This window comes from Chlorocebus sabaeus, chromosome 3, assembly GCF_047675955.1.
Source record: "Chlorocebus sabaeus isolate Y175 chromosome 3, mChlSab1.0.hap1, whole genome shotgun sequence".
Classification (NCBI taxonomy): Eukaryota; Metazoa; Chordata; class Mammalia; order Primates; family Cercopithecidae; genus Chlorocebus; species Chlorocebus sabaeus.
The window spans coordinates 38,682,044-38,698,095 of record NC_132906.1 but is presented as its reverse complement, the minus strand read 5'-3'; the positions used below and the strand labels follow the sequence as shown (position 1 = coordinate 38,698,095).

General features: G+C 32.6%; 1 protein-coding gene across 6 annotated transcripts in view; it reads right to left on the bottom strand.

The window, feature by feature from the left end:
- The window catches only part of TDRD3 (tudor domain containing 3), a 191,530-nt gene that overhangs the window by 133,961 nt on the left and 41,517 nt on the right, over window positions 1-16,052 (bottom strand). For 4 of the 6 annotated variants that reach the window (XM_037986648.2, XM_007960522.3, XM_037986651.2 and 1 more), the window contains exons 2-3: window positions 13,065-13,149; window positions 8,111-8,176 (exon numbers count right to left, since the gene is read on the bottom strand). Coding sequence is in view for 1 of the 6 variants with exons in the window: in XM_007960522.3 (XP_007958713.2) it covers window positions 8,111-8,176; window positions 13,065-13,149 (151 nt within the window). In the remaining 5 variants the exon portion in view is untranslated. The remainder of the gene's footprint in view (window positions 1-8,110; window positions 8,177-13,064; window positions 13,150-16,052) is intronic. The other 2 variants (XM_007960526.3, XM_037986649.2) reach the window with 1 other exon arrangement.

Here is a 16,052-nt window from a genome sequence, read left to right as displayed (position 1 = left end):
TAAGAAATGATAACAGTAATAAGAGACATATATATTTAACAAAAAAAAAAAAAAAAAAAAAAGAACTAAGGACAGCGATCAAAATGTCCATAAACTATTAGGTTGGTGCAAAAGTATCTATGGTTTTTGCCATTACTTTCAATGGAAAAAACCGCAATTATTTTTGCACCAACCTAATAGTAAGTGGAAGGACAAAACGTGGTGTATCCATACAATGGAATATTACTCACCAATAAATAGGAAAAACTATCAACATATGCCATGTTATAGATTACCCTAAAAAATATTACACTAAATAAAAGAAGCCAGATACAACATATATATCATGTGATTCCATTCATGTGAAATACCAAGAAAAGGCAAATTTATAGAGAAAACTTAAAAGAATACACAGAATAATGTAAGACTGTATTATTATTTATTGTAAATGGTGTTTTAAAAATTGTATCTGGAATAAGAAGAATAGAATATATAGGAATAATAACATAATAATAATAACTGGCAGGTGACAGAATTACAATCAATATGCAAATATCAGCTGCCTTTCCGTGTACCAGTAACAGATGGAAAGAGTAATTTAAAAAAATTTTAAACACCATTTACAATAACAAAAATAGACAGATCCAGGAATAAAGCTTACAAAAGATGTACAGCTCATATACTTCCAATAAATTATAAAACATTATGGGAAAAATAAATGAAGAGATATATCCAGGGTTGTGCTGGAGCCAGCTCATAAAAGCTCACAAGAACTTTTTATGTACATTTCTTCCTAATTCCCTGTTCTGTGATTTCATAACATAGCTTATAATCAGTCAAACAGGGAATATTTATACCACAGAAAGTGGCAAATGCTATGTGTAAGGGCTCTTTTTTGCTCTTCAGAGATGTGTTGTACCAGCATTTCACTGGTAATATCATATCACATAAAGATATCAATTGTTTTTAAGCTAATGTGCAATTTCAGTCCAAACTCAAACATATTTTTAAGAGTCTTAATCGTTTGATTCTAAAATCTGTATTGGCAGGGGAGAGAATGGCATACGGAAGAATAATGTATTTTACAATTACAAGATCAGAAAATTTTGATCATTTCAAGTGTCACAAAAGAATGTCTCAATTGAATCTCATATACAATACTGAAGGTAACATAGTTGATCCAAGTGCTTTGCAAGAAAATTTGGCATTATCTTGTAAAGTTGAATACTGGCCTAATTCCACAATGCAGTAGAGTTCCATTCCTGTTTATATTCCTTAGGGAAACTGTTACACGTATGCAGAGGTGTGTTGGTAAAATACTTCTGGTAGAAGGACAGGGGAAAAGCCACTGTAATCTGTAATTTGTGCCAATTTCCAAGGCCAACCACAACCATCAACTGTATGTTATTGTACTCTAAATTGGGAAAAGATGCCGACAATCAACTTCATGAGCTGGAACAAGCTGGATCCAGCACACGGCAAGCATCTAACACTATGCCTTGTACCAGTGATCTCAATGGCTCTGGACATTTACTCCGGCACTCCTGCAGCTACTACTCCAGAAACAATCTTGCTGCAGCTTCAACTATTACTGACAGGATTCTCCACAGGTCCCACTATTTTGTGTGTAACTGGTCCAACTCCAAGGCAGCTACACCTGACTAGCATAGCTGTAAAGGAGGCTGGGAGAAAAGTATCTGGCATTTTCTTCTTCTCTACCACCAAAACTCTTAAAATGGGAAATTCCCCCAAACACAAGGAGATAATTCAGGTTTTAGGAATTACAAATATCCACTATACTTATCTTCCACGTATTGTTACCAGTCAAGATCTGTCAAGCTTTATTTTCCATTCTTTAGTTCTACTACAAAGGAGCTTTTTGTGTAACAGAAAATATTAAACATAGTGTGTGTGTATGTGTAATCTGTGTGTGTATGTGTGTATGTATCATATAGCTATTAACATAAGATTTTAAATACGCCCAATACAGGGCATCTACCCACTATTCCTTCATTGAAAATCACATCTCTAAAAGCTAACAGTCTAGCAAGAAAAGCAACCTAATATCCTCACTAAACTGAAACGGCTGCCCCTTTATTGTACACACCTTTGACACAGCATTTGTTTCACTACATTGACACAGCTGGTTTCTCAACCTCTCATTAGGCTATGTGCTCCAAGAAGAGAGAGGCTATCTTGATCTCTGTATCCCTATTACTTGGCACAAATACACATTCAGACACTGTCTGATTAAAAAAAAGAAAATTTCTAGGGCTTTAACTATAATTTACTTAGCACTTCCTAGATACACACCAGAAAATGTAGCATGATCTTTACATAAGTGCTTTAATTTACCTCCAGAAATATAAAGTACATTAGGATTATTTGTATATACTAAACAAGAAAATTAAGGACAGAGGGTAAAGTACTTTACCAGTGGTCACTCAGTAAGAGGCAAATTAGAATTCCAATTCAGATCTATCTCATGCCAAAGCCTGTCTCTGTAGTGCATATTCTAAAAGTATGATAATATTTGTTACATACTAAAAACATGTAGGTATAAAGGGCAATGAGAACATTCATATTTAAAAATTAATTATGCTCAAAAGAGGTCAAGAACATTAGAAGAGAAGGGTCACACCTCAGTTGGAATCTGAAAAATAAATAGCAGTTTGTCTGACAGCTGAGGGAAGGACGCTCAGGTGCTATAGCAACAACAAACTGTGATCTTAGGGAAGGTGCAATTCTCTTATCTCTAAAGTAAAAGGGAAGGCTGTAATAGTTTATATTTTCTGTGTTGTTCTGAATATTGTATAGATAACACATATAAATTATTTAACATGGGACCTAGCATAGAATAGGTCCTCAACAAATGACAGAAGAAAAACAAGAACAAGAGTAAGAATTATTAGAATTCACTAAAAACCAGGGTTCTCCTAGGTAAGGTAGGTGCTTGTGCCAAAAAGATCAAGAGGGAAGCAGATGAGAATAGCATCAAGAATATTGAAAGAAATAGCTTTAAGGAAGGGAGTACCTAATCCTAATCTCAAATTTTTCAAATGATATTCATATGCAGCAAGGGAGTTTAAGTGGAAAATAAATAATAAAATTAAAACTTTCTGAATTATAAATATAGTGGTATATTTACTAGAAGATCTACCCCTTAAGAATTTTTAAAACATGTAATAAACTCCTAATAATTAAGAAATTGACAACATAATCTTGAATAGGTTTTCGCAAACTTAAGATTCCCTGAAAGTAAAAAGCCTCAATTTAACCCTCAAAATAACAGTAGGGCATATAAACTGCTCGCATTCAATCATAAAGTAATTACAGCAAATGAATACAAGAAAAGTATGTGGGACTACCAGCCAAAAGTAACACTTTTCCCAATGTATCATTTGACAATTCCCACGTTTCTATTCTTTACTTCTCTAACTTTTTGTTCCTTGGAACCAAAAACAGAAAAAGGTAAGTCAAATAGTTTATTTTTCAATTATCGGGAAGAGTATCTATTTAAACTCCACAGAAGTCCTATTAATAAGTACCAATAAGGACTTGTAAATAAAGCATAAGCGTTTTAGTAATCCATTTTTTCTAAAAATACAAGTAAATGTTTAATTTTAACATATAGTTCACTAAAAGAAACAAATTGTATTACTTAACACAGACTAAATTAACATATAGGAAACATATTATTAAATCAAAAGTTAACACTTTTTTTCAATTCCTTTTCTTTTTAAAAACATCCGATTTCTAGGCTATCCAAGGGCAAGAGAACCTTCACTTTCAATTTTAAGGCAGTGAAGCCATCTTGTGGTTGATGTCAGTATTGCTGAGGTTTTGAGACCAGTCACTTCTACTTGGGAAAATTAGGTCAATCATAGTTTTACATTTAAAAAGGTATATACAACATGTCATTCTTAGAACTTACAAAAAAATAAACATAGAACTGAAAGACTGTACAGTTAGGACTCCATAGTAGTACATAAGGTCCTCAAGTAGCTGAATTAGTAACAAAGTATTTTGAAACTAATCTGTATTTTATAATTAACTTTTAGTTTAAAAAGCTGCAGCAAAATATTACAATTGGAGAAGAATATTAAACAGTTATACTTCCTTTTTATCATGACTTTTTCCATAATTTTTAGCTTACAAGCTGCTACAGCAGTCCTAGGACTTTGTAATATCCGAGAAAAACAAAGCACACCCTGAAAAACTCAGAAAACAAGTTGCAAAATATGGCTTCCCTACCACACTTCCATCCAGTCACAATTTTTACAGTTTTTGGATCAAATATGAAGTACCTATAAGAAAATCTGGAAGCCTGGAAAAAACTGTCATCGTCCAACTCTCACCACTTTTTAAGGGAACTTTGTGGAGAAAAGACAGAAATTGAAAAGTATGTTAAGAAGAAAATGGAAGAAAGAGAAAAGAACCTGAGCAAAACTACTATATTAATTAGTAATAAAGTTACTTCTACTTTTTGCCATTCTACCTTCTCCCAAAATAATCAATGATAGTAGCAATTACTAAGACTTCAGTTTCAAAGCTTCGGGACAATGCCTTTCTGAAGGCCTCTGATGTGTTTTAGAACGAGAGATGTAAATTCAGTATGTCCAGGAGTAGCTGTCCTCTAACTGCAGACTTACAATCTTTCTTACCTGATCACAGATCTATCAGTTCTCCAATCTCCCTTTCCATTCTCAAGTTCCCAAATGCTGAAAACAGCATTACCTAAGTCTTATTAATTACAAAAATAATAATACACACTGTGTGATCATTTACTTTGGGCTTTCAGGAGATGAAGTTTGAAGACTCCTCTCTACACTCCTTTAATCTACTTCCAAAAAAAATTACTGATTTGTCTTGGGGAAGCTCCAGTGCATTGTATTGAGCCTCAGGCCTAGTGAATGAGATTCCAAGGTGGTTGGAAAACACATGGGTGAGGCCCTTCCAAAGGGACCACACAAGGTTAACGGAGGCAGCTTCTACTAAGATGGCACCCTCCTCCCCGCAACATGTTGCTTTTTAACTCTTTGCTTCTTAAATATTGGGTCAAATGCTCTCCAATCCTCACTCTCCTTTGGCTTTCTCTCCCAGAAATGGTAATTATCAGATGGGCTTGGAACTTAGTAGAAACAGTCAGAGCAGGGGTTTTAGCTTGCTTTAATTCTACCAGAGACTAACCTACCTCAAGTAGTAGAATTCTGCATGGGGCTTGGGGCCAAAACCCAGACAAAAATGATTTACCAATTTGCCTTACCTTATTCATTGAATCCCCTTGAAGATCTCTCAGTAACAAAATACCCATAATAAGGATTCATATATTCTTAGACTTCCAAGACAAAAATACCATCCTAAATTGCTTGTAATTCTCGAAGTTTGCCATATGCATTGTGCTGGATTTAGCATTATCTCATTTAGGTCTTCAATGTTGTAAGGGAGTAGTATTTAAATGATAAGGAAATTAAAATCTAGCGAGATTAACTAACTTATGAAAAGTCACAAAAACTAATAAGCAGGAGAAAGAAGATTTAAATCCAGGGCAATGACCCTATGTCTGGATGTCTCCAATCTGTTCCTGATCCCTATCATTTAATGCCCCTCCACCCTCAATCAGAAACATGCCACAACCATGCCTCCTCTGCTTCTTGAAATAGTCTATCATATATTTTAAGTTTTCTAAGTTAGTTTTTGGAACATTGGTTTTTAGTACGCCCTATGTGAAAGATCACTAGATAACCCAGTTTTTTCTTTCTTTCACTCTTTTCTAATATAAAAAGAAAACTAGAAAATATCATTTTATACCAAAATCTGGCATGGTCAAGAGATAGGCAGATTACTTATTCAAATATTCTGTTCGCCAAATGTTGTCCTATATCTTATGCACAGATTCAAACAAAGTTAATTTAAACAAGAACTATAACTTACATAATGTTAGTAAGTGATCAGTAGTGTCTGATTCTAGAGTCATGCATTTATAGTCACCATTAATGGCAAAATGCTGGTTAATAAAAGTATTCCAATGAAGACATAAATAAGGAGCTTTTACTACATTAGTCTTATTTTACTAACAAAGAAACCAAAATAGTTCAATTCACATCTAAAATATATTCCTTGAATATTTACTTTGGTTTAAGATAGTTACATTTTTATGTAACATATGGATTTTTAACTAAAGACAAACCAAATGAGTAATTTCTGTGTGTCAACTTCTAAAATGTTTATTTAAATTATTTTTCAAAACATCTTCATTAATACGGTGAAGACAATTATTAATAATGTGAGAATAATATATATTCTTATATGACATATAAGAATAATTCTGTGAAAAGGCCAGGCACGGTGGCTCAGATCTGTAATCCCAGTACTTTGGGAGGCTGAGGTGGGCAGATGACTTAAGGTCAGGAGTTTGAGACCAGACTGGCCAACATGCAGAAATCCCATCTCTACTAAAAAATACAAAAATTAGCCAGGCATGGTGGCGTGCGCCTGTAGTCCCAGTTACTAGGGAGGCTGGGGCAGGAGAATCACCTGAACCCAGGTGGTGGAGGTTGCAGTAAGCTGAGATCATATCACTGCACTCCAGCCTGGGCAACAGAGCAAGACTCAGTCTCAAAATAATAATAATAATAATAATAATAATAATAATAATAATACTTCTGTGAATAATAATTCTAGAGAACTGTTTATTAATATTGTATTGGAAGTATGTAATGAAAGGAAAAATTATAATCAATGAGGAAGAGCTAGCAGAGATAATAAATTTTTGTTTCACGTGAAAACTTACATTTGCATTAAGAATGTTTTAAAAGATAAAATTTGACACAGAATAATCTAAATCAGAAAGTTTTAAGGTTATTTTTCTTCTTGCTAGCTACATTCAAAGGAAATCTTAAAGAGACCACTGTGCAAAATTTTTAAAAGTAAAAACGCTCTGAAAGGGTGAAGGGAGCAGACGAGAGTCTCTGTACTACTATCCTACGAACTTGTAGCAGAGGTGAGTTCTCAGCATCTTTTAGGACACACAGAGAAACCAGAAAACCAAGAATCAGAAAACTTCAAAATTTTAAGTAAAATAATGTAAGGATGTACAGACACTGCTTTGATATTATTTACTTTTCCTATAGAGATCTGTTGCACTCAACAGACCTAGTCGAGATTGTTGCTTACTTTTCTAAATATGCTTCCTAGAACTCTACATCTCCTGGAAAACTGTTCAAAATGCAAATTCTTGGATTCCATCCTAGTCCTACAGAATCAGAAACTCAGACAGGAGTAGAAGTGGTTTGAGGTCCAGCAATTTGTGTTCTAGCCAGACCTCTGGGAAATTCTGGTGCACACTGAAGTCTGAGATAGCCACTATAACCAAAAGAAAAAGAAATGTAAAGAAACTGGGGAGGATTCTAAGAACAACAGAGATGAAAGAAAAGCTTGAGACTGAGAATAAACAAAGGAATCAAGATAGATGGCTTTAGCAAAAAGAAACCTGTGGCAGTGACATTTATGTCTTCACGTATATAATTATTCACAAAGGAAGGTAACCAGATGTACTCTATTTCTCCTGACGAAAGACAAAGAAGACATGGACTTTAACTTGCAGGGTAAAAGTTTAGGTAAAAATATAATTAAAGTTTGCTGACACAAAAAAATTCATAACACGAATACATATGTGTGTACTGCAAAATGATTGCAATAAACAAATGCACAGCTTCACCAAATTGCTCCTAATACTTTCCTAATCTTATATTTGCATATAATAAGCTCATTAAATAAACGTAACAGTTTATTAAGGTAACTAAAATAAAAAGGTAAATAAAATTGAAAGATAGGAAAAGGTCATTGTAATGAGTGCCAGTTACATCTGGTAAGTCTCGCGGTTCATATAAGGATGCCATAGCTAAAATTCCTGAAACAAAAGGTTTTTTTTTTTTTTTTAATGTTGAAAAGTCAAAAAAGTTTAACTCTTAATAATTTTCCATGGAAGTCACCATAACAATGACTTTGTGACCTGTTCACCTCCAGAGTATTTTGCAATTGCAGTCTTTATTGACAAAAAATAATTCCAGTAATTTAGTTCACATTTATTGTAGTTAGCATAATTTAAAAAGTTATTGATTTTCTTTACCTTTTCTACCTTTCCACTATTGATGTCACTGGGGAGGAATTTCTTGCCAATTGTTCTCAGATCTGTCTAAAATAAAAATATTATTATTAAAATGGAATTATAGAAAAGAGTAAACTTAAAGCTAATCTCATGAACAAAAGATGAAATTACTTATGGTTGGTGAAACAAAAACTCAGTTTAACTGGTCATGAAATCTACATGTATTATCAATCCTTCAAGTAACATAGTCCCATAATACGTTGTTTAAAGTTTACCAGTAAGATGAACAGCAACACATAAGGCCTTAATCCTGGTCATATTTCTTTAAGTAACCTTTTTCCTTACTAACTCTTCTCTACTAAAATCCAAAACTTAATTTATGTAAATTGTGATCTTACTAAAAAATATCACATTCCAAAATCAAATGACAGCTTTTGAATACATATACATAGCATATTTTTAAAAACTGAATCCCATATAACCTTGACATTACATAAAAACATATCACCCTATAGGCTATGATATCTGTAACATAAAGCTACATAACATACAATATCCCAGGATACAATACCACTGGAATACCAAAGAAGTTATAGTAACCTTTACTATAGTAATTTCATTTGCTTAAACAAGTTACAGAAATAGAAGTCGGTAAACAATGACTATGAAAATGCAGAAGTACCTGTAACTCAGCAAGGAAAATGTAAGAACTAACATAAACAAGGCTATAGCATTCACGACATTAAAAAAGAAAATTCTGACTACACAATCTACATAAAAAACAGAACATTTTAGGACTGTGTCCTCTTCAGAAAGTGAAAATATAAAGGAATGGTAAGAGACTTGCTCAGAGGAAAACTGTCAGTACTCATAAAAAAGGTCCAATTATTTAAACTAATAAATTATCTTGATGCTTGAGATAGTGAGATTAGCATAGTAACTGAAGCTGGCTGTACTGTTTTATTTCTCCTTATAGTAAACAGTAGCTCTTCATCACCTTAAGAACAAGATAAAAGGAAACAGACTTAGAGTACATTTAACCACAAAAATTATAAGGGAAAAATTTTTACCTAAGGAGAAAACACTAGATGATTAAAATTATTGTGATGTGAAATGAATACATACAGAGGGGCAGAACCACCTTCTTTTAACACCTACCATAACAGAATATCCTCCTATTTGAAATATCCACGTGGTCAGCTCAAGAAATAAGAATATAAGTTACATAATCCCCACAGATTCTTTGCAGTTTTTTACTGCTGTGATTCATAACTTACTCTTTAATGTAACGCAGGGATCACTCAAACTAAAACTCACTGAATAGAACTGCACAGCAAATTAAGAGCCAAATCCAGACTCGTGTAACAGTGCTTTAGGCTTATGCTTTTTGCAACCTCAATCCAATAACAGAATAAAAAGAAACACAAACTGTACCTCACGTTGTACTCCTTTTCACTTGGAAAGTACTGAATAACATAGGGGTAAAAAAATACTTTCTTACACCAGCCTTCCCTATATTAAGATGGTTTTAAAATTAAATGTTAATAGATGTGAAGCACTCAATATAATGACTTGCACAGAGTAAGCACTCAATAAATGTTAGCCATCCTGTTTATTTTAGTGAGTATAAGACATGCACTTTTTAAAATCATCTGAACATACATAAGCATCATATCAATAATGTAACTAACAGTTCATGAAAACATTTACATTATTTTGAAGTAACCTAAAAGCTGAAATATTTAAATATGAATGAGAAACATACAAATGTTATAATATATCATGGTCCCTCATTTCTGGTTTTGATCAATAATTATGAAATTTCATTCAAATGAAAATGAGCCATCACTGTAAAGTAAACGAGCACTAGACAAAAATCCTAAAGTTTGATCCATCCCAACTGTAATTAAACAATCATATGATCTAGGACACTGTCACTAATTCTCTAAACCCAGTTAATTTACTTTTCTATAAAATGGAAAAACACCACCAACCCCATCTCACAAAGTTGTTGTTAGGCTAAAAAAAGACTACACACTCAAAGTTTACATAATTTCTAAAGTGCCATACATATATATAGTATATGTCCTTAAATATACAAATGTTATTTTGATGTATTTTTAGCAAGATGAAAATGATCTACCAAATCTTTAAATGCCCTAAATTCATACTATAAAGACAATTTTATTATTCAGATGCCATTATATCAGGATTGCTAGGACGATGACTGGGTCCAAGAATGCTGTTATACTGAACAACAAAAAATAATAATACAGGAAAACTTTTAGCCTGTAAAATTTTAAAAATAATTTTCAAAGCATCTACCTACCCACACAGACATACATATGCACATATAAATATAAATACACACACACACACACAGATACACAATCCCTATTTACTTAAGTAAATGCAAGATAATATCTATTCGGTGAATCATTTTATACAGAATCGTAAAAGAAATAAAAATATTTGTTTTTAATTTTTTACTAATGGATAGTGATCAGTAATTTAAGACTGGGCTATCATTAAGTATTTTTCTGAACAATTCTGGTAGTTGAAAGTAAAACTTTCATGCTGGATTTCAATGTCATTTCGGAATATTCTTACTCCCCAATTTAAAAAGCAAAAATTAAAAACATTCCTTTTCAACATAAAAAGCTAAGCCTAAAAGTTACATAGCAGATCTGAGGCAGCTATCTTTAGAAAGGCCAGCTTACAAGGTTAGCCCCAGGCTGGCAGCTAGGGACTTTGCACTTGGACCATTCCCTAACTAAAAATGTAGTTCACTGTATGGATTATTCATATAAACAATATGATTTATGGTGGACATCTGTTTTCTGGGAGGGATCTGAAATTCTGGTACCTTTGCAGGCAGCCCAATAAAGGCGTATTAGCCTCCCGAGGGCTTCCCTGGAGAGAAACACTACATATATGTTACTTTAGTGTTCACTGTTAGATAAAGGAACAAGCTCAGCGTGTACCCCATAGAAAGAAGACAAGAAAATTTGTTCAAGGATTATCCTCCCAATATATAATTAGCTATGCATGTATGGGTACGTACATATATGTACAATAAGAATCAATAATGCATGTCTTTCTCAACTAGTGGTTAATCTCCCACAATCACTCGAAAGTTGAAAAAAATTCAACAGAATACTATAAATGCCTAAATTTTATTAATAAGATGATAAATTTGGATAGATAGATTATTTGTCTGGTATAGGCTTCACCCTAATCAAAAAGCTTTTTTCCTATCATATGGCATCACAGCTTTGGACTATAGTATTTAACCACATATTTCAGGGAAAATATAAAAGACAAATTAACTCATTCAGATAATAGTCAACATGCACCTCTTATGAGCACTGCACAAATACTTCATCTTGATTTATTTTATTCAAATTTTCATACCAATTATAATTTATTGTTATTTACCTAAGCACATAAATAAAAAACCCCAGCAAATTGTCATAAAATCTCTTTCCTAGAATCTTTAGAAAGTTTTTCTTAAATAAACAAGAAAATAGAGTCCTTTATAATATTTTTAAACAATAGAATTAATTTCAATGCAAGACAAAGAAAAATAAAGTTTTTAGTCATAAATAACATGCATAATTTCTAGCTAATTCTTATTATTAAAAAATTAGTCTTTTATTTATTAAAAACCTAAATACTTCGCTCAGAAACCAAAATAAACGATCTTTTCTTGTTAAATAAAATTCAAAGAAGCTGAAAAAAAATGACTCAGTTTAGGACACAAATTTTATCTATTTAAACCTAAGTTTAATTCTATAAATATAAATTTAAGTAATTTTTTTAAAGTTAGATTTATACATTTATTTATATTTTAAATGTTCCTTGTGCCCATCATTTCTGCTTTACATTGATTTTGCAGTGATATGATGGATTTGTCAGAGTATAGTTCTCTTAGAAATTTCATTGACCATATATCATAGTACAAAAATTTGCTTGTTTATAGCTTATTATAAAGCTACAGAGAAAAACAATCAGAGGGTAACTGTAGGAATGAGAAAAGAACATTTATTTACTTACTTTTTTTTTTTTTTGAGACAGAATCTCACTCTGTTGCCCAGGCTGGAGTGCAGCAGCACAATCTCGGCTCACTGCAACCACCACCTCCTGGGTTCAAGCGATTCTTCTGCCTCAGCCTCCCGAGTAGCTGGAATTACAGGTGCACGCCACCACGCCCAGCTAATTTTTGTATTTATACTAGAGATGGGGTTTCACCATATTGACCAGGCTGGACTCAAACTCCTGATCTTATGATCCACCTGCCTTGGCCTCCAAAAGTGCTGGGATTACAGGAGTGAGTCACCGTGCCTGGCCTGTTTACTTACATTTTTATTTCAAACAATTTTTATAACTCTTGAAAAAATCCAAAAGCCAATCCAATTATGGAAGAAAAAAAAAAAACAGCTAGAGGGTTGGGTGGAGAAAGAGTTGAAAAGAAATATACACTAAAACATTAACAGTAATTATAAGCAGATTTAATTTTCTTATTTTGCTGTTCTATTTTTTCTGAAATATTCCACAATAAGTATTATTTCTATCATCATGAAAAGTTATTTCGAAACAACAAATACCACTGTCAAAAAGCTATAACCTAGCTAGAGTTTCTATGTAAAAGGGAATTCATTTTAATGAATAGTCAGTTTTTACTACTATTATATAGCTACTATAAATGTTTAAAAAAGTCTGTAACTGATCAGTGGATGAAAAATAGGAATGTTAATTTCATTTTTTCCTTTTTCATTGGATTTTGTATAATAGATATTAATAACTTGCTAATATGAGATTACCAAATTCAACAAACATCACTACAACTTAAAATGGAAAAAATAAGAAAGATGTTCTCTATATTCATTATCATATAACCCAATTTATTCTGAGACTTTTTTATAAATATAGCTTCCAGATTTCAAATGTTTACAAGTTAATAAATATAACCTACATTGAGAGCAATCAGGATGATGTCATTTACATTGACTTTGTCAGGAGAGCTTGTGCAAGCTTCAATGCCTTCATCTGAAAGATACCTGTTAAAATAAAATATATGGCTTAATATTATCTAAAATCAAAATTAACCAAAATTCTTTTCTTAAGTCTACATGCAATTTTGTTTTCTACTATAAAGTGCTTCTGCTACAAATACTAGGGAAAGAGTCTTGGGTATGGATTCCCTGTTTATTTACTATTTCTTATAGAACAGATGAACAGTACATACTTTTCTTTTGTACCCTTAAAGAGATACTGTGTTAATAAGATTATTCATATGCTTTCTAAGAAAAGCTATTTAAATGTCAATATACTTAAGGAATGTATAAGCTACTCTTTGCTATTATACAAATATAATCTCGACTTAAGTATCTGTTAATACAGTAAGCTCTTAAAAAGAGATTGAGATGTGCTATAAAAATAAAACTAAAATCAACACGGTTTTAAACTCAGTACAGCAGAACTTCTCTGTGGACTTTCTCACATTATCTTCTCAAGTCCCCTTTCTTTCACATAATGTTCTCAAGGATCCTTCAATAAAGAATATCAATTCCAATAACATAAAGATAGGCAACTTTTTACAATACATCTTTTACTTTTCCTATTTCTTTTCAGTTTTTTTTTTCTCATTGTCTTATTTGTCCTTTTTTCTTTTATCCAGTCCAAACCAACTATGCATCTGTCAGAGACAATTAATTCAAGAGTAAAGAGATTATTGAATCCAAAGGAAAAAAATTCATCTGTATCCATACCCATGAACATTTTGAAACTCTCTGATAAACTCAACAATTCTGGAATCAACCATCAAAAAGTCCACTTGTAAAAACCCTGATTAATATCTCACATTTTTTATAATCAGTATCAACCCCTTTAACCAAAGAGCTAATGGTACCATCATCACTGCAGACATTTTTTCACAGTTAAAAGGATCCAAGACTGCTAGGTCTAAGAGATCTAACTCAAGCTCATTTTTGATGAACAGCAATTCCACCATCAACCCTCAACACTAGACTGATTCTAAGATACTTATCAAAGAAAACCTTGCCCAGAAATAGCAACCAAAAGAAGTGCCTTTAAGAAATAGAGAATAATTTCTCCAAAGTAAAAAAGCAAGTGAAAAGAAATGTGAATAGTTAGAACAGTACAGAAGAGCTATAGAAGATTAAAGTAGATAAGCCAATGAGCAAGACCAAGGAGGTAAAAGTCAGAAAAATATATATTTAAATCAAACCAAGAATGTTAACAAAATTAGGTACTATTAAAAGTTTAAGACCATGACACTGCTGAACCACAATGATAAATGAAGGCAAGTAGTTAAATGGGTGACAGAGAAAATACAAGTATATAGATGAGTCAGTAAGAAAGAATAGATGGTAGGGAGGAATGATAGTATATAAGTGACCATGGAATACAAATATCTGCAGTCAATTTAGATGGTTAAAATATTGCTTTAACTCAAAATGGCTATAGTAATTTCTTTATTATCCTGTTAATTTTTCACTATTTATAGTGAAAATAGTTAACTTTTCACTATTAGTTAATTTTTTTCACTATTAAATAAAATTAAATTTTTCACTATTTGTCAACTGTATCTGTAACTCTAATTAATCATCTTACAAATTCACTTTCATAAATATTATGCCCTTAAGTGAAAAGTATTGTGTGAAATCAGTAATAATATTAGTAAAATGACGAAAATTAAACACCTGCCCTTAAGAAGTTTACCATCTCCTATACAGCATAACACAATACATAAACAGCTATCATACAAGGCCAAAATAACTATAAAAATGTTATGTTATAGGGGTTCAAAGAGGCTTTGGAATGGGAAAAAGTACACAGAAAAGGAACAATGTAATCAAAAACTTGGAAGTGAGTAAGCATGAAGCACCTTCTAGGGATAATATCCTAGAACTTTCTGACTGGAAAATGGAGAAGAAACAAGAGATAAGTATAAGTTGAGACCAATTTTAGAAAGCAACAGTGCACAAAAGGATATGGGTGATAAATTAAATTCTGATTGACTGATTACAAAAACATAGCTTTCCAAGCTCCTACACAAGAGGGAAACAGTATGCAATGACTAATAGAATATTTTGTTTTCTAGAAGGAAAACTTTAGAATTAAAGAATTATAGGATGTCAGATGAACTAGAATAGATCTTTAAAAATAATCAAAATTCACCTCTTCAACTTTACAGATGGAGTCCTAGAGATGTAAATTAAACTTGCCCCCAAAAATACAAATTTAGAAGACGCAAAGTTAAAAACAAGAATGACTCCTAACTCCCAATTCAGCACTCTCTCCATCACAACACACCATTTTCAGCTGGGCACAGTGGCTCATGCCTGTAACCTCAGCACTTTGAGAGGCCAAGGCAGGTGGATCACCTGAAGTCAGGAGTTCGAGACCAGCCTGACCAACATAGCGAAACTCCATCTCTACTAAAAATACAAAATTAGCCAGGCGTGGTGGCACATCCCTGTAATCACAGCTACGTGGGAGGAGGATGAGGCAGAAGAATTGCTTGAACCCGGGAGGCGGAGGTTGCAGTGAGCTGAGATCATGCCACTGCACTCCAGCCTGGGCAACAAGAGCGAAACTCTGCCTTTAAAAAAAAAAAAAAAAAAAAAATTCATTTATCAAACAATTAATGCTGATACTAGTGATATGATAATCTCATAAACAAAAGCCAGAAGCTATCCAAATCAGTTTCCTAATCAGCCAGACACTTCAGCAACTCACACAAAAGCAGAACTAGACAAATTCAACTGGTGAGCTCCAAAGTACATTAAACAAGAACAGGTAAATAGGTATAAAACTCATTTTATAAAAGCAGTCATGCTGTTCCCTTCTGCATAGTAGAAGATCAGGAAACTAATATCAACTAATTATTAGATATTCAAGTTTTCAGAAGAATAAAAATATCCCATCCCTACAAAAT